This window comes from Eleutherodactylus coqui, chromosome 6 (genome assembly GCF_035609145.1).
Source record: "Eleutherodactylus coqui strain aEleCoq1 chromosome 6, aEleCoq1.hap1, whole genome shotgun sequence".
NCBI lineage: Eukaryota > Metazoa > Chordata > Amphibia > Anura > Eleutherodactylidae > Eleutherodactylus > Eleutherodactylus coqui.
In genome coordinates, this window is record NC_089842.1 from 132,560,050 (window position 1) to 132,581,812 (window position 21,763).

Genomic DNA, 21,763 nt, shown 5'->3' on the forward strand with positions numbered 1-21,763 from the left:
GGCTTCCAATACCAGTGTCATCCTTTTAAGAGTCAGGCCATTATACCGTTCCTGCCCAGGCCGTGTGATGAGAGAGGCCCTGCCGAACAGACAGGTAGTAATGGCCACTCCGCTTCTCGAGTCTGATAGGCAAGGTAATAAATATCTTTTCTTCTGCAGATAATGGCGCCCTGTCCTTACTGTACGCAGAATGGAAAAACCCTGTGTATGTGCGACATCCAGCGGTGAGTGTAGTGATATGTTATCCGTCACAGGGTGTCTTATTGTACTATACATGTACCGGCCTGCCAGTTCGGTTCCTCCCATACTCTGCAGATATTTATATGGCCATTCCTTGCACATTCTAGAATCTGCTCTGACCTCCAGGGTCATCGGGTCCAACCCCCTGCTCAGTGCAAGATCAATAAATAATCCCAGACAAGACTTCGTACATCTTGAATCTGCACCAGCCCAGTTAGGACTCTGTCCATGCATATGCCAGTCTAGAATGTGCACCATGCCTTATAATGACGCTGGGTAGAGCAGCTTCACTTCTCTGACATGATTTTTTTCAGCTTGCTGTGGATGTGAGCCAGGAATGTTCTAATGCTCTTTCGGTGAAGATCCACAACATCCTATATCCCTATCGTTTCACCAAAGAAATGGTGCACAGCATGAAGGTAAGAGGTATGACTTATATTGGTGGATGAGTCGGATGGTTATACAACACCTGCTCAGTAGTGAATTCCTCTTTACAGGTGCTGCAGCAGGTGGACAGTAAGTTCATAGCTTGCCTGATGAATTCAGAGACTGGGCAGAAAGCAGCTTCAGGTAAGTACAGGTGTGCACATCCTTTCCTGCCCCAGGAGCAGGTCACATGTAAAGGAGTGACACCCCCACCCCTCCAAGCTACCTGCAGAGTTTAGCGTGTAATAAGGATTAGTGATGTGTTGTCCTGGCTCTGCTGAATCCCCAACCTGCTACATGAAGGTTACAGATTAAAGATGAGTGAGCCTACTCGGTAAGGCAGTTACTCGAGTGAGCATCGCTCTTCTCGAGTAACTACTTAGTGTTCCAAGCAGGCTCGGGTGGGCTGCAGGGGGCGGAGCAGGAGGAAGAGTGAGAGAGATCTCTCTCCCCCCCCCCCCCCCCCCCGCAGCCCACCCGAGCTTGCTCAGATCACTAAGCAGTTACTCGAGAAGAGCGATGCGATGCGATGCGATGCTCGCTCGAGTCACTGCCTTACTGAGTAGACTCGCTTCTCTCTATTACAGATGTCTCCTCCTAGTGGTGACGCACTGATCTACAGCCTCCGAGGTCTATACGAAGTCATTATACGAGCAAGTCATTAATTTGCTGTCTGGTTTTTGGTGATTAAGAACGATGGAATAACGCCTCTGCAGCACCACCTTTTGGATGGCTGCATTCCTGCAAATCAATGTCTGACCCTTTACACGAGGCTTTATGATTAAGAATTAAAAAAATGAAAACCATACACATACAGCTGTTTCTGGGTTTTTGCCCTTCACGAGTGTGCAGTGGGTCGGGAGGGGTATCCTCTCTCCTTAAGAAGAGCACCTAGAAGGTGAGTGAGGAGAGCAAGCACTGTGTGATGCACATCTCTTTTGTGTAGGTGGCCATCTCCTGGTATTAGTGGACCAGCATGCAGCACATGAGCGGGTGCGCCTGGAGCAGCTTATTACAGGTATCCTTCTGAGCTAGATCCAAGTTAATAACAATAGCTAGCCACCAACTGTATGCTCACGTGACTTTTTCACTTGGCCTGTAGACTCTTTTGAGAGCTCCTCAGAAGCCTGCAAGAGACATCTGAAGGTTTCTGCTGTGGAGCCGGCGTTAGAAATCCAGTTGTCTGAGGAAGATTGTCGTGTCCTTAGGTAATTAGCACGTCTACCAGTGTCACTGCTGTGTGAAATACTTGCCATGACGGGTCCTTCCCCTCCTGTAGGCCACGAGCAGCAGCACTGCGGAGAGCTGGTCTGTCGCTCTCATTCCCTGCCACGGGGAGCCCCTGTGTTTTGGTCAGTGAGATTCCCTTGTGTTTCGTGGAGAGAGAAGCCAATGAACTGCAGCGAGGCAGGACACCAGTGGTCAATAAGATTGTAGAGGTGATTATTATTTATGCATGGGGAAGATGAAGTTGGGACCACCAAGCACATCTCACTGTCTTTCTCTTCCCCAGGAATATCTCCAGGAACAAGTGCAGGTGAGTGCCTGGAGTCGCCTGTGCAGATCCTGGGGCTCTCTGGAAACAGGTTGGAAAATTAATGACAATCTGAGTTTAAAGGGGGATCCAAAACGCAGATATTTCATAACAGAAAATGTAAAAAAATTAAAGGGGTTGTCCCGCAAAATAAAGTACAGTTAAACACTTCTGTATGGCCATATACATGCACTTTGTAATATACATCGTGCATTAAATATTGGCCATACAGAAGTTATTTACTTACCTACAGGGGGTCCCCCCCTGTGCTGGCGTCCCCGTCTCCCTAGCGCCGACCGAATCCTTCTCCTGGCTCGATTAGACGTGCTTGCGCAGTCTGCCTCTTCTGTCCCGTTGAAGGGGCCGCTCCAGCGTGCTCGCGCCGCACAGCTGGTCTGCGCAGTGATGTCACTGAATGCTGCACACCGCCTGGGGCCTAGGGTCTGAGCACAACAGGTAGAAGCACTTCACATAATGTATATTGCTCTTTAGATTTGCAGTTTCTGCAAGCTAGGGAATAGCTCCCTTCTAAGTGTTAATTTCTAACGTTACTTTGTTTTCCCTTAGCCCTAAGGGTTCATTCACACGGCTGTATATATGCAGCATATTACACAAGCAACAGTATCCATTGTTTTAAATAGGTTCAGTCCCAGCTGCGTATTTTTCATGCGACTTTCAGTCATGTGAAAAAAAATGCAGCATGTCATATCTTGGTGTGTATTATGCACCAAAATAGTCCATAGAAATGAATGGGTGTACATACATACCCAGTACAAATATGCATGGAACCTGTGTATTCGCTGCATATTTGCACAAAAATCAATGTGATTTTCTGTTTTTTTTTTCTTTTTATTCATGTAATAAAACACCATTAGGTAGGAAATCAGGGCATTGATATGCTGCATATTCATGGACCGAAATATGCAATATGACTGTATGGATGCATTCAGACGACCGTACATCGGCTGGGATTTCACGCCCAGCCGATATACAGCGTCTCTCTCTGCAGGGGGAGGAGGCAGGAAGAGCCGGGAGCAGTGCTCTACCCCCCTGCACTATTTTCAATGAGGAGAGGCGGGGCAGGGGCGGAGCTAATTCCCAGAACTTAGCCCCGCCCCGCCTCCTCTTATTGCAAATAGTGTAGAGGGGCGGAAAGGGAGTGGAGAGGAGGCAGAAGCTCAGAGCACTGCTCCCGGCTCTTCCAGCCTCCTCCCCCTGCAGAGAGGGACGCTGTATATTGGCTGGGCGTGAAAACCCAGCCGATATATGGTCGTCTGAATGCACTCTATGAGCGATCTTTGAGAGCGACACAATATTGGATTATTTCTGCTCTTGTGGTCTAGGAAATTTTAATGAAATAAGTTTGTAATAATGGTTGACAAAAGGTATTATGCAAACTTCAAGAGGCTGCATTACAGGTTTGGTCCAATGAAAAAAACTTGCCAGAGGACAGAAAAAAGAAACAAGCTGGAAGGGGCTAATTTAGCTTTTCATTTTGTGCTTTTTGTGGTGATGGGGAAGGATGAGGGTTACGAAAACTTTGTCATTAAAAAAAAAAATCCAGCACCAAGAAGAAATTGTTATTTTGCTGCAAAACTCGGCATGCAGTTACATCTCAGGCGGATATTACAAATGATCAGAGTTGGGGTGTGATTAGATGACCCTAAAAGTAGTTCCACCCTTGGTCTATAAAAAGGCTCTCAGAGGCTGCTTGCGTGTAGTTGACCTCTTTTTCTGCTTGTGTTGAGCTAGCAGCTCCCACTGTTTCATTGTCCGCCACCCAGAGACATGTGGCAACATTGTTACAGATCCTTGTTGGAACCATTGCCATACTGAAGGACATTTGGTCTCAAAGCACCTACTTACCGCCTCTCCTGTTTGCATTGGTGTCAGGAATGGTTTACTTTGGGCATTGACGATGGAAGCGTTTGTGTCTGCAGACCTCAGGGTGAACTCCTTAATCCTGCCTTTGCTGTGGAGCGGCACACTGCCCCCACTGCTGGTGTGATGGTCTGGGGGGCCATCGCATACAACAGTTGGTCACCCCTAGTAGTGGTATGAGAGACAATGACAGCTCAGCTATATGTTTAGGACATCCTGCAGCCACATGTGTTCCTCTCATGGCGGCTTCAAACAGGCATTTTCCAGCAAGATGATGCTTGGAGGCACACAGTAAGGGTTTCACAGGAATGTCTCCACAATATTGCCACACTTCCGTGGCCTGACCGTTCGCCAATAGAACATGTATGGGACACCAACTTGGACAGCCCTCACAATCTAGAAGCTCAGTTACAGGAAATGTGGACCGATATGCCGCAGGATACCATACAGAGCCTGTATGCCTCCATGCCTGACCGTATCACATCTTACATCCAAGATAGTGGCAGCACAACAGGGTACTAGAGCCTCCATCCCCACCTGTATCACATCTTGTATATAAGCTAGAGGCGGTACAACAGGGTACTAGAGCCTCCATGCCCACCTGTATCACATCTTGTATAGAAGCTAGAGGTGGTACAACAGGGTACTAGAGCCTCCATGCCCACCCGTATCACATCTTGTATACAAGCTAGAGGTGGTACAACAGGGTACTAGAGCCTCCATGTCCACCGGTATCACATCTTGTATACAAGCTAGAGGCATTACAACAGGGTACTAGAGCCTCCATGCCCACCCGTATCACATCTTGTATACAAGCTAGAGGTGGTACAACAGGGTACTAGAGCCTCCATGCCCACCGGTATCACATCTTGTATACAAGCTAGAGGCATTACAACAGGGTACTAGAGCCTCCATCCCCACCTGTATCACATCTTGTATATAAGCTAGAGGCGGTACAACAGGGTACTAGAGCCTCCATGCCCACCCGTATCACATCTTGTATACAAGCTAGAGGTGGTACAACAGGGTACCAGAGCCTCCCTTCAAGGGTTCAGTTTTCTGCAATAAATTATCCCTTTGCTCTGATGTTGTAATTACTTACTTATATCAACATAGAAAGCTTCATTTGATTTTTTTTTTTTTTCCAAATAATTTTTATTAAACATTTTCAAATGAACATTACAATCATTTCTCACAGAATTTGTCCAAGTATTCGTACACAATGTATTCTAATTACTCTCGTTTTAACGTAGCGAAGTATTGTCAGTCAATGAACTCCACCTCAGGACATTTACAAAGAAAATTGTGTACACCATACAATTTCAACTGTGCCTGGATGAAGATTTGCTTTGTTAAGTAGGTTTAACATCAATAAAGACAGTTATTATTTGAACAGAGAATTTCAACATTTCCACGTTCTGTTAAGAAAATTTGAATGCTTTATTAGACTATAAATTCTGAGTCCTTATATATCTCCAAACTTTAGAACAACATTAAAACTTGAACTTTTGCCAGAATTTCCAAACCTCGTTAAATTTATGTAAACAATTATTATTTTTTGCTTGAATTCTTTCATAGTAATAATGATCTGTTATCATATCCAGTACCTCTGCTACTGTGGGGGGAGTAACCAACCTCCATTTCTTTGCAATCATATTTTTTGCTGCCAACAGGAAATGACAAATCCATTTCCTATTTTTTGGAGGTATAGACTCGCACTCCACAAACAAGAGAGCCACTTGTGGGGATCTCGTCACCTCCACTCCTGTTATGGTCCGTATCATACTAAAGACTTCCCTCCAAAAAGGTTGGACCAGCGGGCACGTCCAAAATAGATGATATAAAGAGCCCTCATCTCCGCAACCTCTCCAGCATCTGCTGTCCACCCCTCCAAAACTTCTAGCCAATCTTACAGGCGTGTAATACCACCTGGATATGATTTTTTGATGGGTCTGGAGTAGGCCAGTCGAGAGGGTGGCCTTGTTCGTCCAATTAAAGGCTCTCAGCCACTGAGCCGGGGAAAAACGCTTGTTTAAATCCTGTTCCCAGTTTATTAAGTGCATCTTTTTTCCCTTGTTCATACCTCCCGAAATACAATCATAAATTGTTTTGGTCAGTAGGCGCTGGCCGGAGCCAGCTCTCTGGAGCAATGTTTCTAGTTGTGTAGGTATGAAGCAATTCTCCAAATGCGAGCTGTTTAGGAAGGAGGCAACTTTTATGAAAGTAAATAGTTCTGAATTCGGTAAGTCAAACCTCCTTTGAAGTTTATCAAAGGTGAGTATTTTACCTCTTTCGAAGAGGTCTACTATCCATTTAATTCCTTTTCTGTTCCATTCCTTTATATTAATGTCTTGAATATAATACAAAAGAATTTCAATGGGAAGTTGAATGGCACTTGTTCTGGGAGCAGTTCTATAGTTATGTGCTAGGTCTTTCCAGCACTGCACAGTCTTAGCCATCATTGGAGAAAGATCTCGTTTTAATAGGTGTATGCTGATATGAGGGTAGAGTGCTTCTATTATAGATGCAATAATGAGCAGCCCCAGAGGTCTATTGTGGTTTATGTATTTTTCTATGTGGCCCCAAGGAGGGAACCGAGGTTCTCTCAACCACACCCCAGCCTGACCAGCGACTATTGCTTGGTAGTATGTCCAGAGATTTGGAACGCCCAGACCCCCTTGATCTCTGCGTAGATATAAAATCGATGCTGCAACTCTGGGTCTCTTTCCCCCCCAAATGAATGATAGCAGCTGCTTCTGGAAACTAATGACTGACTGTTTCGGGATAGGATAGGACAGCGTTCGGAATAAGTACAGAACCCTCGGGAGGAACATCATTTTGTACAAAATTATTTTCCCGACCCAGGAGAACTCCTTTTTTGCTAGACTGGTTAATTCTGTGTTTAATGCATAAAACAGTGGGTTTACGTTAGATGGAATAATATCAGTTTTGGATTGGCATAGCTTGATCCCTAAGTATGATAGTTCCGCTGGCCATTTAAATGGGAATTCTTTTTGGATGTCTGTCCTCAATTTTTTGTCGATATTTATCCCTAGAATCAGTGACTTATCTGAGTTAAGCCTGTAATAAGAAGCAGCGCTGAAACGTGCAATGCTATCTCGTACCTCCCTCAGTGAATTTAAGGGATCCTCCAAGGTCAGCACAACATCATCAGCGAAAAGCCCTATCTTGTGCTGTCTTATGTTGTTAGGTATGCCTTTAATCTTCAGATTTGCCCTGATTGATTCCGCTAGAGGTTCGATCACCATCACAAACAGTAGGGGGGAGAGGGGGCAGCCCTGCCGGGTGCCGTTCGTTATATGAAAAGGGGAGGACAAAGCACCGTCAACCAATATCCTCGCTGAAGGTCTCGCATAGAGGGCCCGAACCGCCTGTAAGAAGTTACCACCCACATCAAACCTCTGGAGAACCGCGAAGGCGAATTCCCAGTGGACCCTATCGAACGCCTTCTCTGCATCCAGGGAAAGGAGGAGAGAAGGCGTCCGACTCGAGTCCATGATCCCCAACAGGTCCTGGGTTCTACGCGCACCATCAGCTGCATTCCTACCTTTAGTAAACCCTGTCTGATCACTGTGTATAACCTCTGGTAATACCTCCAGCAAACGCAAGGCCAATATTTTTGAATATAGTTTGACATCGGTATTCAGAAGCGAGATGGGTCTAAAATTCGCTGGTACTGTAGGTTCTTTACCTGATTTTGGTAGCGTAATAATAATGGCTTGTAGCATTTCTTCAGGCATCTCACTTTTAGCCATAGAGTCATTGAATATGGAGGTTAGCCGAGGTGACAGAACAGGGGCAAAGGATTTATAATATTCATTCGATAGGCCATCTGGGCCTGGGGACTTATAGCTTTTAGAAAGTATTATTGCTTTGTTAACCTCACTCACCGAAATAGGTTTATTTAGGTCAGTGTTGCGTGGACCCAGCGAAGGCAAGGATATGCTATCTAGGAACTTTTTTATGATCTCAGGGGTGGGTTGAGGAGTCTCCCCGCAGTCCCTCAAATTGTATAGGTTCGCATAAAATTTTTGGAATTGTTCCGCAATTTGCTGCGGATGGGATATATGCATATTAGGGTTAGTTGGGCACTTTAGGAATGGGATTTTGGCTTTTATTTGTCTTTTTTTTGGCCATCTTTGCCATCAATCTCGAAGGTTTGTCTATATTGGAGTAATAATTAGCTTTTGAGTATCTCTGACCTCTATTGTAATTTTCCAGAAGTTCGTTTCTTAGTTCTTTTCTTAGTGCAATCAACTCTGAATGAATATTTTGGGATGGGAATTTTTGTTCCTTTTCTTCCTGTTTTTGAATTCTCCCTAAAAGGGAGGTTATTTTGGCTTGTCTGTTTTTCCTCTCTATAATTTTGAGTTTAATTAAAACTCCCCTGATCACCGCCTTGTGGGCATTCCAAACAGTAAAATTACTTGTTTCAGAGTTCTCATTTAAGTTGAAGTATTCTAGTAGAGCTTGCTTAATTTGTTCCCGGACGAGTGGTGTTTTAAATAAATTTGTATCATTTCTCCAAATTCTAGTAGGATTAAAAGGGGGGCCCACTTTGAGAGTTATACTGGTTGGGGAGTGGTCAGACCATGTAGTTAATCCTATAGAGGATTCTGTTACGGATGGAAGGGTCCACCTGTCAGTTATGAATAGATCGATGCGGGAAAATGTTTTATGCCTGGGTGAAAAGAACGTGAACTCTTTAGAGCAGGGGTCCCCAACCACCGGGCCGCGGACCGGTGCCGGGCCGTTGGATGCTTAGCGCCGGTCCGTAGAACTGCCGGGAAATTTTGCTCTAAACACAAGGCCCGCGAGCCGAATGCGGCCTGCAGCCTTGTGTTTTGTGGCCCGCGGCGTGCGGACGCCGCTCACCACTGAAGCGATTACCAGCGGGGGCGCCGCAGCTCCCCGCTGGTAATCGCGCTAATCCCGGCGCACACACTGACGTCTGTGCAGCCAGGATTCTCTTCCCCGAGTCCCCTGCTCATTAGTTCCGCAGGAGAGGACTCGGGGAGGAAGCGTTCCGGGCTGACGTCAGGGCAAGCAGACAGAGTGACAGCAGGGGGAGGAGGTAAGTATATGGGTTGGGGGGCTGCTTACTACTAGGGGGGGCTGGTTATTACTAGGGGTGGGGGCTACTTATTACAGGGGGAAGGGGCTGCCTATTACTGGGGGGGGGGCTGCCTATTACTGGGGGGGGTTATTACTGGGGGGGGGGGGGCTACTTATTACAGGGGAAGGGGCTGCCTATTACTGGGGGGGTGGGGGCTACTTACTACTGGGGGGGCTTCCTATTACTGGGGAGGCTGCCTATTACCGGGGGGGCTGCCTATTACTGGGGGAGGACCTGCTTATTACTAGGGGTGGGGGCTACTTATTACAGGGGAAGGGGCTGCCTATTACTGGGGGGGGGGGGGCTAATTATTACAGGGGAAGGGGCTGCCTATTACTGGGGGGGTGGGGGCTACTTACTACTGGAGGGGCTGCTTATTACTGGGGAGGCTGCCTATTACTGGGGGGGGGGACGACTTCTTATTACTGGGGGGGTTGCTTACTGTGGGGGCTACTTATTACAGGGGAAGGGGCTGCTTATTACTGGGGGGGCTGCCTATTACTGGGGGGACCTGCTTTTTGCTGGGGGGGTTGCTTACTGTGGGGGCTGCTTATTACTGGGGGTGTGTGTGGGCTACTTATTACTGGGGGCGCTGCCTATTACTGGGGGTGGGGGGGCCCTGCCTATTACGGGGGGGTGGACCTGCTTATTACCGGGGGGTGGACCTGCTTATTACGGGGGTGGATGGTGATTACTGGGGGGGGCTACTTATTACAGGGGGAGGGGCTGCTAATTACTGAGAGGTGGGGGCTGTCTATTACTGAGGGGTGGGGGGGCAGATAAATTATATGCTGCCCTATGTGTGCGCTGGGGGGGGGGGGGTGGATAGACTATATACTGCCCTATGTGTGTACTGCCAGGACATTCTAAATGTCATAATTAAATAAGAATGCACTAAACTCCAACCCCCTTCATAACCCCGCCCCATATAACCAAAGCCCCGCCCATGTCCCGCCCAACCCTGCCGGGCCTTGTAAAAATGGTCTTGCTGGAAGCCGGGCCCCGATGCCAAAAAGGTTGGGGACCACTGCTTTAGAGGAAGTGTTGAGGCATCTAAAGGCGTCGTACATGCCTTCCCTATGAAGCCATGGTTGCAAGGTAGGTGCTGTCCTGTGGCTGGCTGTTGAGTCCATTTCTTTGTTTGGTATAATATTAAAATCCCCGCAGATAATTAACTTCCCTGACTGAATTTTCTTTATTTTTCTCATTATTTTATTTAGAAAAGAGATTTGGGAGCTATTCGGAGCATAAATGTTGGCTATGGTAAGGGGGGTCTCGTTAAGCATACCTTGAAGGATGATGAATCTTCCCTTCAAATCAATTATTTTATTTTTCACTGAAAAGTGAGACCCCTCCCTAAAGGCTATGACTACCCCCGCATGTTTTTTGTTTTGTGCCGTAGCAGAGAAAATTTGGGGAACATTTTTATTTGTGAATTTGGATGATGCAAGTTCGGTGAAGTGTGTTTCCTGCACACACAGAACATCTGCCTTGTTTATTTTTGCCTCTCTCCAGATCATTGCCCTCTTGAAGGGAGTATTAAGCCCCTTGGCATTTTGTGAAAGAATTTTAATGGACATGAAATTGTTTTGCAAAAAGCCTATTGTAGGGAATATTTCTGGCAATACAAACATCAAACATAACATATAATGCATATTGTAGAAAAACAGTCACATGTCTCCCCCTATGTACCATATTCTTTAGTTGGGCACTGTTAGACAGGAAAAGATCATGTGACATAAAACAGAAGAATATCTGTAGATTATCAGGGTTAACCTGGTGAATAATGAGGGGGGGTAAAAGTCCGCCTTGTGGAACAGAACCCTCAATTACTCACGTATTTGTGAACACAGTCTCTCGAGACATGCCTCTTACTTCAGGTTGATAGCCTCTCCTCCCGATGGGGTTGACGGCAGCGCTCTTCTGTTGGGTCCTTTGTTGGAAATAGGATACCTGGACGAAGACGCCTCATCTAGTAACGGAATGTTCCACTGCTGTAGAATCTTTTTCCCTGCTTCCGGGGAGGAAATAACGTGTAAAGCATTGTTTCTGTGAATTAGAATTTTTGTTGGGAAACCCCACTTGTAAGGAACGTTCGCAGATCGAAGGGATGATGTTATTTGCGAAAGGGCTCTCCTGGCTTTTATTGTAGCTTGTGACAAATCCGCAAATAAGCTTATGTTGGCGTAAGCAGGTGGTAGAGAGCGACTTTGTCTAACTGCTAGCATCAGGTCTTCTTTTATGTGATAGAAATGTAGCCTAGCGATCACGTCTCTTGGTACGGAATCCGGCAAAAAGCTTGGTTTAGCTAGCCTGTGAATTCTATCAATTATACAGTCCTGATCATTAGCATTGGGTAGAATTGACTTTATTAGCCTGACGAAGAACTGCTTTAATTCTGACTGAGGAACACTTTCGGGAATGCCTCTTATCTTTAGATTGTTCCTCCTACTCCTATCCTCCAAGTCAGCCAATTTATTCTTAATAGCTTCTACTTCTTCTTCTACCGTATAATGGGCATCAATCAGGCTATTGTGTGATGCAGTAATTTCGCCCATTTTTGCTTCCACATGGTCAGTACGTACTGCCAGCTCTTGTATAGATTTATTTGCGGAAGATGACATAACTTGGATATCTCTCTGTAAGGAGCTGTGTAGGGCTAATATCATATTCTTGATGAAGTCCTCTGATGCCGGTGCGCCAGAGGATGGAACATTCAAAAGAAGCTCCTCACCAAATTGTAATTTTTGCTGACAGGCGTTTGGAGAAGGGGAAAGGCAGGGTCTTTGCTTTTCAGGGCTAGTGGAGGGGGAGGAGTGTAAGGAAATAGATGGAGACTGAGATGGACTCAGCGCCATCTTGGATGGGCCTGCCGTTATAGTGTGCAGTGTTTCACTTTCCTCACTCACCCCTTCTTGAAGGAGACCTTTCGGATGTCTCTTTCGCATTCTCACTCCGCTGGCAGCTTGCTGGCTTGCTTCCTCCGAGAGATATATAGGAGATTGCCGCTCTTCCCCGCCGGCGCCGGAGCATGTGAGCGGAGCGGCGCCATCTTGGGAGCTCCGCTGTGGCCTCGCCGAGCTCCGGGAGGAGAAGAAGTCTGACACCTTGGTAAGCGGTGTTTTAGAATTTCTTCTCTTCGGCATTTCTTCTGCCAGGTGTGAGTAGTTCCTCTGCACGATCTCACTGGGCTGCGGTCGCTAGAAGTTGCTTTTGAGGGTTCGTTAGAGCGGAGCTAGCCTTCACACGACTTTCCTCCGCTGCATCAGGCCACGCCCCCAGCTTCATTTGATTTTGACCACTCCTTCTAGGTGCCTGATTTTATTTTTTTAGAAATACACCAATATTATTATAGTGCTAGTTCAGAAATATAGCTTTAGAATTGGCAGACTAAGGCCATGGCTTGTATAGTGGGAAGTCTGAGAGTAAGTAGACTGTATTTTTTTTCTTAGTTGTTGCAGGTGCCAGGTGCTGGAAACGGGGCTGTCCCAGGAACGGTCTTCAAGGTTCTGGCATCACAGGCCTGTCACGGTGAGAACATGTTCATTCTATGGGGGATTTAACATATTCCACAGAGGGATGCTTCCTCTATTAGTAGAAATAGCCTTTAATGTCCAGCTCCAGGTGAGTGATATCTAAATCCCTCCTCCAATACGGCTTCTTGCACACACATATTCTTGAGCGTAAATCAATCCCTGTCCATGTACATGTGCTATTTGTGTCCGAGAATCTGATAAGACTAGAACATGCTGCATTTTTAAAATTCAGAGTAGAAAAAAAAGCCCCTGAGCATACACTAACTGTTCGATCTGAAAATTGGACATAGACGATATTTCTGACCAAACAGCCTAAAGGCGACCACTCACTCTGGAGCTTGTACAGCCTCACTAAACTCTTGAACATACCCCAAGAGTAGGATTGGCTGTTTTATGTTCCAATGGCCTAAAAGTGTTGATGTGACATTCACCATATGTGTGAATACTGTAGCTTATTAAGAAACAATATTTCAGTCTGTACAGTTAGTGATGGCTACTGTGTTCCCTTCTAGAAGTGCTCAGGGCTATGAGGATTTGCTCATCTCTATAAAGCAGATGAGACCCAATATCCAGGGTTTCTTGAGGACACTGTACAGGCAAAAGTGAAGGAGACTTAGGCCTCATGTCCACTAGAAAAATACGATCGGCGCGGATGCACTGCGGGTCACCATTAATTTGATTTCTTTATTGCTTGCGTGAGATCATAAGCAATGAGTTGAAAGGAGCCCATCCGCGCGTGATCCGCAGTAAAATGGAGCATGCTGCTTTTTTTGTGAAAAAAAAATCGATGCGTGAAATCCACAAATCGAGTTAAATCACACCCGCAGGTGTTAAATTTAATTTAATTGACTGAGGATGGCAAATGTTTCCCTATGGGCAAATTTGACTGCGGCTCTCATCCACGGAAAGACGCGCAGATTTGCTAATTTTATTTTTCTAGTGGACACGAGTCCTAAGGCCTCATGTCCACTTGCATGCACGGATACCACTGCTGAATCCCGCAGTGGTATCTCTGCGTGCCCGAGGAGCTCCAGCGCGGGTCTCCTCTGTGCTGGCTGGATCTTCTTCCTTCAGCACAGCGGATGCTCCCGGCGCATGCACAGCGTTTTTTGTTTTTTTTAAATCTCCTGCTCTCTTACGTATCCGCGGCACAGCACAAAAACAGCTGTGGCTGTGCCGCGAATACGTACGGCTTACATTGGCCTCAATGGATGCCACGGGAGCCGTCCGTACAAGAGACCCACAGGAAAATGGAGCATGCTGCGATTTCTTCCCGTACATGCAACCCACACGCTGGGAAGAAATCACATCCGCATGCTTTTAGCTGCCCTACAGATGCTAATGCATCCCTATGGGCAGCAAGACGCACGGATCTCCTGTGCGGGGGCTACGCGCGGATGGACATTGGGCCTTAGGGTGTGTTCCCATCCGCTCTGTGAATTCCACTTTCCTACTCAGTTCGGAGAGCAGTTAAGGAGAATACCTGCGGCCAAATGTTTCCGTCTCTAGCCAGAACCGAACAGTGCCAGGGGGATCCCATTAACTATAATGGGGTCTGCCTGCTTTCTGCCCCATTGCCTAGGTTTTGGGCACATTAGCGTGTGTAAGCACCTATTTACCAATGTAAATACGCCACCCATCAGAAAGAATGCATTGGATTCAATGCATTCATTCAGCTGGCCCAGCCTATTTACACGTGTATATAGCTGCGTATATACGCCCATGTGAATAAAGCCTTGGACTGTATTTTCAGCTGGATCTGTGACTAACCCTGTAGCCGGAGGTTCGATGCAGATATAAAACTACCCCGACTTATACCTGCTTTGGTTTAATATTTAGAAGCAGCTAGTCCTGTTCATGCAGCTGTATTTTGATGTACCTGTGTGCTACCACCACTGTGTCTACAGTCCTCTATAAGATCAGTGATTACATGTTCTTGGGCAGTGTCTGACTATCTCCTGATTGCAGGGGCTGTAAAGTTTAACCAGTCTCTCACCATGGACGAGTGCCGCCATCTGATTCGCGCTCTGGCTCAATGTTCTCTACCGTTCCAGTGTGCACATGGACGGCCGTCAATCCTGCCCCTAGCAGATCTGCAGCACATGGCTCCTGAGCCAGAGGTGAGTGCACTGTCCACAGACAGCACCTAATATGTACTGAAACTCCACACCAGCCTTACAGTAATGGGGGAGATTACTAAATAACCCACCCCTCTAAGATGCAGATGTCATTTTTTCCCCAGGTTCCTCCAAGGCCCAACTTGCAGAGGCTGAGACGACATTACCAAGCCTGGCAGCTTTATAAATAGAAGGTCATCTCATTGTACAGCGTGTCATGTGTTTATTGCACTCATAGTTCATGGTCAGCGGGGTGGTAGAGCTCGCTCATTAAGCGGTAGATATAGGATGGGGCATTCCCTCCAATGTTGGATATAAAGAGAGTGATGAGCTCGGCAGGAACATGATCAAAGATGGGGCAGTGTGCGCTGACCTTCGAGTGAATCTCCCCTGTTGGAAAAAAGAAGATACGCATAAAACCTGCACCCTACATCACATCTACCACCCCAAATATTCCAAAACTCACCCTCTGAGAAGGGAAGGATTTCCTGGGGAGACACAAATTTGTGAAAGGAGTCCTCTTCATTAGAAAACTAGAGAGAGAGAAAAAGCTAATCAGATACCATCCAATAGCCCTCCGCCCATCATTAACCACCACAGGAATAGAGGGGGTACCTGAGGGGACAGCTTAAACATGGGGGCACACACAATCAGTGGAGTGGAGTGATGCTTTGCTGCCAGGGCCAGTGTGTGAGTCCCAGATACTGCCCGCAGGGAACCATTGGCCAGGATGGTCTTTGTGCCTATGATGACCTGTAAGGGAGCACAGGACATCAATATCTGCAGTAACACCATATGGAAAAGCTAAAGGCCACTTTCTCCATAACTCACTTTATTTACACGCGACATGACCGCAAAAATGGCAGCGTCCGTGATCACAGTGGTCTCTATTCCTGCTTTGGATAAGCTGACTGCCATATCATGCCCCTGGAAGTAAAAGTATTTAGTGAATGTGAAGAGACCCAGTGGTGCAGATCCAGCATGGCTTAACACTTACCTGACAGAAGGGGGCACACTCTGCCACAATGACATGGAACGTGCGCTTTCGGGCAGCTTCTTCAAGGAAGAGCTGTACGGTTCGTGAGCGCCCGATGGTCATTATCACCTCATTGGAGTGAATGTGTTCTTTGGCCTGAGCTGCAATATTGTCAGTAGTGCCCTCTGTTCGAGAAACAATGGGAAGTCAGTACAAAAGATGAGCCCTTGGCATGCAGCCTCATGCACACAGTTACACTTATGTATGGAGCTGTGATAAGGCACCCATAGAGGTGACATATGACAATGTATATGGTGGCTGTTCCATCAGATGTTTTATTATAGAGTGATGAGGTGGGCACCCTCACACAGGTCGATAATACAGAGCCATAGGGACTGTGTACAGGTCCATGTGTATGAGACCTAACATCTGGTCCCTGCATCATATAATTACCAAGTTCGATCAGCAATTCGTTCACTGCCTCAATCACGTTGGCCTTCAGCAGTGGGAATGGGGTGTTAAAGTCGTCACTAAGTCCCTCCGCAGTCACCAGCTTATGCAGAGATTCCTGCTGGTCACTCTCCTCACTGCATCCACGTAGCCTGGACAGAGCACAGGGCAAGAGTCAGGAGGGCAGAAACTAACACGGAGTACAAAGGCTGGAGGGTAAAGGTGGGCACTGAGGCACTGGACAGGCCAGTGCCGGAGGGGGGTAAAGGTGGGCACTGAGGCACTGGACAGGCCAGTGCCAGAGGGGGGGTAAAGGTGGGCACTGAGGCACTGCACACGCCAGTGCCGGAGGGGGGTAAAGGTGGGCACTGAGGCACTGCACACGCCAGTGCCGGAGGGGGGTAAAGGTGGGCACTGAGGCACTGCACACGCCAGTGCCGGAGGGGGGTAAAGGTGGGCACTGAGGCACTGCACACGCCAGTGCCGGAGGGGGGTAAAGGTGGGCACTGAGGCACTGCACAGGCCAGTGCTGGAGGGGGGTAAAGGTGGGCACTGCGGCACTGCACACGCCAGTGCTGGAGGGGGGGTAAAGGTGGGCACTGCACACGCCAGTGCTGGAGGAGGGTAAAGGTGGGCACTAAGGCAGTGCTGGAGGGGAGTGAAGGTGGGTACTAAGGTACTGCACAGGCCAGTACTGGAGAGGGGTGAAGGTGGGTACTAAGGTACTGCACAGGCCAGTAGTGGAGAGGGGTGAAGGTGGGCACTGAGGCACTGCACAGGCCAGTGCTGGAGGGCGGTGGCACACAGGTTGTATCCTAGAGACCTGAGTGGGAACAGACTCCTAGTCTTCCTGCCTCACCTGCTGTATTCCTCCCGGATCAGCTTTAGGACACGCCGCACCATGTTCCCCACGGTGGTCTCAGACGGCTGAGCTGCTGTCATTCTCCTACCTTCTTTGCGGATAATGTCCATCAATTCACCTGGAAGAGGGAATGTTACAGTCATACACAATGCCCCAGATATAACAATGGTACTGTATACAAAAGCAGGGGGCATTTATCATGTGTGCTCTTTTTGAAGTTAGTTTTACAACAAATGTATCACCAGGAGATAAACTTGGTGAAACTAGCATCAGTTTCAGTTGCTGGGTAAAATAGAGTAGTAATTTTATGCCACTCCTTCCCTGGACTGAAATTGCAACAAATATTGCTAATTTATAAAACTTTCAACTCATAATTCTCTCTTTGAAAAAAAAACAACTTACTTTTCTCAAACTCCACCCCAATTCCGCATTTTTGAAATGTGGAGTGAAAAGCGCACAACAGCAAATTTTGTGCAAATATACATCTGCACAAAATTTTTGCAATTTTGATGCCAGAAAACTGCTGCATCGCCCTTAAAGGGGTTGTGTCATTAAAAAAAAACAAAAAAAACAATACTTACCAATTTTTCCCTAGGCCGTCTTCTTACCGCATCCGAATCCTCTTCCTCCGGTTTTTGAGCAGCCATTGTTGGCAGTCTCCTTCCGATAGCTCAGTGTACGTTAAATCAGTAGTGACGTAGCGTTCACTACCTAGCAGGGAATGTCGGGCTATTGCTGAGACTATGCATGTGCGCTGTCTTGCTGCGAGTGTTCATATACTGTTGTCACGAGAAAGCGCACATGCACAGTCTCAGCAATAGCCCGGCATAGGATTCAGCATTCACTTCTAGGCAGGGAACACGACGTCACTAGTGACTGGTTACACTGACCTGCAGGGAGGAGAATGCCTGTGAATGGACGCAACATAACAGGAAGAAGAGGATCTGGCGGGCTGGAGGTGAGGTGACCCGGGGAACTGGAGGAGCTAGAAGATGGGTGAGGTGAAGATCCAGGAAGAAGACTTTCTGGGGAGGAATAGGTAAGTATTGCTTTTTGTTTTTTAATGACAAAACCTTCCCGCCACAGATCGTAACTATACGTCCTGGCTCCCTGGCACTTAACGCAACAGGACGTACAGTTACGTCCCGTGGATAGCACGAGATCAGAAGACAACAGCAGTGGTTGTATCGTGAGAGCGACCTGCGCAGTTAACCCCTTACACACTGCGATCTATGTAGGGTTCAAATTTAAATCCCACATATTTGGTATCGTCGTATCCGTAACGATGCGTACAATAAATTGAACACGCTTTTTATCTTGCACGGCAAAAAATGTAAAAAAAAAAAACACTGAGGCAAAATACTTTTTTTTTTTTTTTATTTTGCCTCCTAAATATACAATGAAAGTGATTAAAAAAGCTGTATGTACCCCAAAATGGTACCAATAAAAACTACAGCTGGTCTCGCAAAAAATAAGCCCTCACATAGCTCCATCCATGGAAAAATTTTAAAAAAAGTCATTGGACTTTAATTTGCAGTGATTTAGAAAAAAAGAATTAAAAAAAGGTTTATTATTGCGGAAAAGTGGAAAAACCTTACCAAAATTCTTATATATTTATTTATTTATTTTTATCGTTATAAGCGTACTGACCCGCAGAAAAAAAGTATTGTGTCATTTGTGCTGCATGATTAACGCTGTAAAAATAAAAAACCATCTATAGCAGAATTGATGTTTTCTCTCCCTGCTATCATAAAAAAATTAATAAAAAAGTTTTACAATATTGTCTATGTACGCCAATAAAATCTGCAATTCGCCATGCAAAAAACAAGCCCTTTTACGGCCGTGTCGACGGAAAAATAAAAAAGTTATGGTTTGAAAAATGGAGATGAAAATCCGTCAAAAATCGTTGCGTTCTTAAAGGGGTTGTCCCGCGCCGAAACGGGTTTTTTTTTTTTTTCAACCCCCCCCCCCCCCCGTTCGGCGCGAGACAACCCCGATGCAGAGACCTAAAGAAAGCTTACCGGAGCGCTTACCTTAATCCCCGCGCTCCGGTGACTTCTATACTTACCGGTGAAGATGGCCGCCGGGATCATCTTCCTCCGTGGACCGCAGCTCTTCTGTGCGGTCCATTGCCGATTCCAGCCTCCTGATTGGCTGGAATCGGCACGTGACGGGGCGGAGCTACACGGAGCCCCATAGAGAACAGGAGAAGACCCGGACTGCGCAAGCGCGGCTAATTTGGCCATCGGAGGGTGAAAATTAGTTGGCACCATGGAGACGAGGACGCCAGCAACGGAGCAGGTAAGTATAAAACTTTTTATAACTTCTGTATGGCTCATAATTAATGCACAATGTACATTACAAAGTGCATTATTATGGCCATACAGAAGTGTATAGACCCACTTGCTGCCGCGGGACAACCCCTTTAAGCCCAATGCCCTTGAGGGGTTAATATATTCTCCCAATACCGTGTAGTAATGTGCTTATTATAGGGCTTGTGGGTCACATATGGGGGTGCAGTGTGTATATACAGGGTGTAGGTCACCCGCAGGCTGTGTACACTAAGGCCTCATGTCCACGGGGGAAATCAGGCCCGCTCCGGATTCTCCATGTAGAATCTGCAGCGGGTCCCTCCTGCCCCGCGGACATGAGCGCTGAAAAGAAGAATAAATCAGAATAAACTTACCTCTCGCACGCTCCGGATACTTCCTTCGATGCGGCGTCATCTTCTCTGCGTCGCGGCCGGATCTTCTTTCTTCGGCCCGGTGGATACGCAGGATGACGTCGGTGACGTGCCCCGCGCATGCGCCGTCCCGAAGCAAAATGATCCGGCCGCGACTGAGAGAAGATGGCGCCGCGGCGAAGAGAAGATCCGGAGCGTGTGAGTAAAATCTGATTTTTGTCTCCCGCGGATCCGGACGGCTTCCATAGGCTTCAATAGAAGCCCGCGGGAGCCGTCCCCGCGGGAGACCCGCATGAAAATGGAGCATGGTCCAGATTTTTTCATGCTCCATTTTTTTTAAAATCACTTTTATTGACCATCCGCGGGTATTTATCTACCCCGCGGGTGGTCAATGCATCCCTATGGGGTGCGGATCCGCGCGCAGGAGAAGAGTTAAAATCCGCTGCGGATTTTAATTCTTCTTTTGCCCGTGGACATGAGGCCTTAGGGGTTGCAGTAAATATATGGAGGTGTATTGATCAGATCTAGAGCTTCAGTGACTAGTTGTGGAGTTGGTTATCCCTGGGGGGCAGGGTTAGAGTATTGTAGGGGGTGCAGCCTGCATCTTGGGGGGCAGGGTTAGAGTATTGTAGGGGGTGCAGTCTGTATCCTGGGGGGCAGGGTTAGAGTATTGTAGGGGGTGCAGCCTGCATCTTGGGGGGCAGGGTTAGAGTATTGTAGGGGGTGCAGCCTGCATCTTGGGGGGCAGGGTTAGAGTATTGTAGGGGGTGCAGCCTGCATCTTGGGGGGCAGGGTTAGAGTATTGTAGGGGGTGCAGTCTGTATCTTGGGGGGCAGGGTTAGAGTATTGTAGGGGGTGCAGCCTGCATCTTGGGGGGCAGGGTTAGAGTATTGTAGGGGGTGCAGCCTGCATCTTGGGGAGGGGGTAGCGGAATCTAGGAGTGCAGGGAGTATTTCGGGGGTCGCAGGGTGATACATTCGGGGCGCCGTACACCCGTGGTTCCTCCTATCACCCGCACGGCATACAGACATGCGCCGCTCCTTCTCACCCGCATTCCCCCATCTGGCCTGGGCGATAATCCTCCGCAGCAGGGCCACGGTCTCCCGCGCCGTCTCCTCGGCCGTCTGCTGCCATGCACCGCGCTTCAGGCCTGTGATAAAGGCCTCAATCCGTCCGGTCAGCTCCGTTTCTTTCTCGTTAGCGGCCGGCATCCTAAAGGGAGTACCAAGATGGCGGAAAGCAACACATTGACTACGTGCGACATCATAGTGGGAGGGGCTACGGGAATCCGTTGACACAAGGCAATTTGTTTAGCCCCTCCCCCTGACGGCACTCGAGGACAGTGTGGATGTGAGGGGTGAATGGTTTTGGGTACCTCTCATCACTTTTAACCCCCGAGATGTGTTATGGGGCTCAAAGATGAGGGAATGGACAGACCGGGAAGCTGGGTTTCATACTCCCCAGGTCCCCTGTTTCAGCACGGTGTCCCCGTGCAGTGTAATTCTTTACAGATTGCTCTGCGCCTGCCCTCACAGCCACCTCTATGCAAGGGTTCAAGAAAACATACATGCCAACTTTGCGGGCACACGGTGCTGGCATGGGGCACCGGGTATGGCACACAGCAAGTGGGCTTCCAATTCTCTCTCTGACAGCACTTCTTAGGTGTTGTATTCCTTTATTTCGGGGTAGGGCTTATATTTCAAGGCCCCCCCCCCCCCCCCCCTCACAAAAATCCTTGCACGTGGTGCTACAAGGTCACAGGATTTTGTAGCGCCACAGAATCGCAGTATCGTCACGAGAAAACAGCGATATTGTGTCAATATCCAATCGTCCTCTTTTATTTATCTATCGACGTCGCTGTTTGCGGGATTGTTGTTTGCGGGATGAGTTGTATTTTTTAATGGTACCATATAATGTACTG

At 47.6% G+C, this 21,763-nt stretch overlaps 2 protein-coding genes across 3 annotated transcripts in view; one reads left to right on the top strand and one right to left on the bottom strand.

The window, feature by feature from the left end:
* Positions 1 to 15,072, top strand: part of LOC136632637 (acylphosphatase-1-like) — a 34,933-nt gene extending 19,861 nt beyond the window's left edge. Inside the window, exons 3-13 of one of the 2 annotated variants that reach the window (XM_066607667.1) lie at positions 2 to 94; positions 160 to 224; positions 555 to 659; positions 738 to 810; positions 1,613 to 1,684; positions 1,769 to 1,874; positions 1,946 to 2,105; positions 2,180 to 2,203; positions 12,671 to 12,749; positions 14,723 to 14,874; positions 14,997 to 15,072. In XM_066607667.1, the coding sequence (XP_066463764.1) occupies positions 2 to 94; positions 160 to 224; positions 555 to 659; positions 738 to 810; positions 1,613 to 1,684; positions 1,769 to 1,874; positions 1,946 to 2,105; positions 2,180 to 2,203; positions 12,671 to 12,749; positions 14,723 to 14,874; positions 14,997 to 15,062 (995 nt within the window). In that variant the 3' untranslated portion in view covers positions 15,063 to 15,072. Of the gene's footprint in view, position 1; positions 95 to 159; positions 225 to 554; positions 660 to 737; positions 811 to 1,612; positions 1,685 to 1,768; positions 1,875 to 1,945; positions 2,106 to 2,179; positions 2,204 to 12,670; positions 12,750 to 14,722; positions 14,875 to 14,996 lie in introns of those variants that run through there. The other variant, XR_010793188.1, reaches the window with a different exon arrangement.
* EIF2B2 (eukaryotic translation initiation factor 2B subunit beta) lies at positions 13,539 to 21,095 on the bottom strand. The gene is made up of 8 exons (XM_066607669.1): positions 20,891 to 21,095; positions 17,157 to 17,277; positions 16,301 to 16,449; positions 15,869 to 16,032; positions 15,703 to 15,798; positions 15,487 to 15,624; positions 15,338 to 15,404; positions 13,539 to 15,261 (listed from the first exon to the last, which is right to left on the bottom strand). The coding sequence occupies exons 1-8, from the start codon at positions 21,051 to 21,053 to the stop codon at positions 15,104 to 15,106; spliced, it is 1,056 nt and encodes a 351-aa protein (XP_066463766.1). The 5' UTR covers positions 21,054 to 21,095; the 3' UTR covers positions 13,539 to 15,103.
* Positions 21,096 to 21,763: the final 668 nt, after the last annotated feature.

Coding starts and splice junctions, on each gene's coding strand:
- EIF2B2 (XM_066607669.1), bottom strand. CDS start 21,053: ATGCCGGCCGCTAACGAGAAAGAAACGGAGCTGACCGGACGGATTGAG. Junction 16,033..16,300: donor CGAATTGCTGATCGAACTTG/GTAATTATATGA, acceptor TTTCTCGAACAG/AGGGCACTACTGACAATATT. Junction 15,262..15,337: donor AATCCTTCCCTTCTCAGAGG/GTGAGTTTTGGA, acceptor TTTTTCCAACAG/GGGAGATTCACTCGAAGGTC.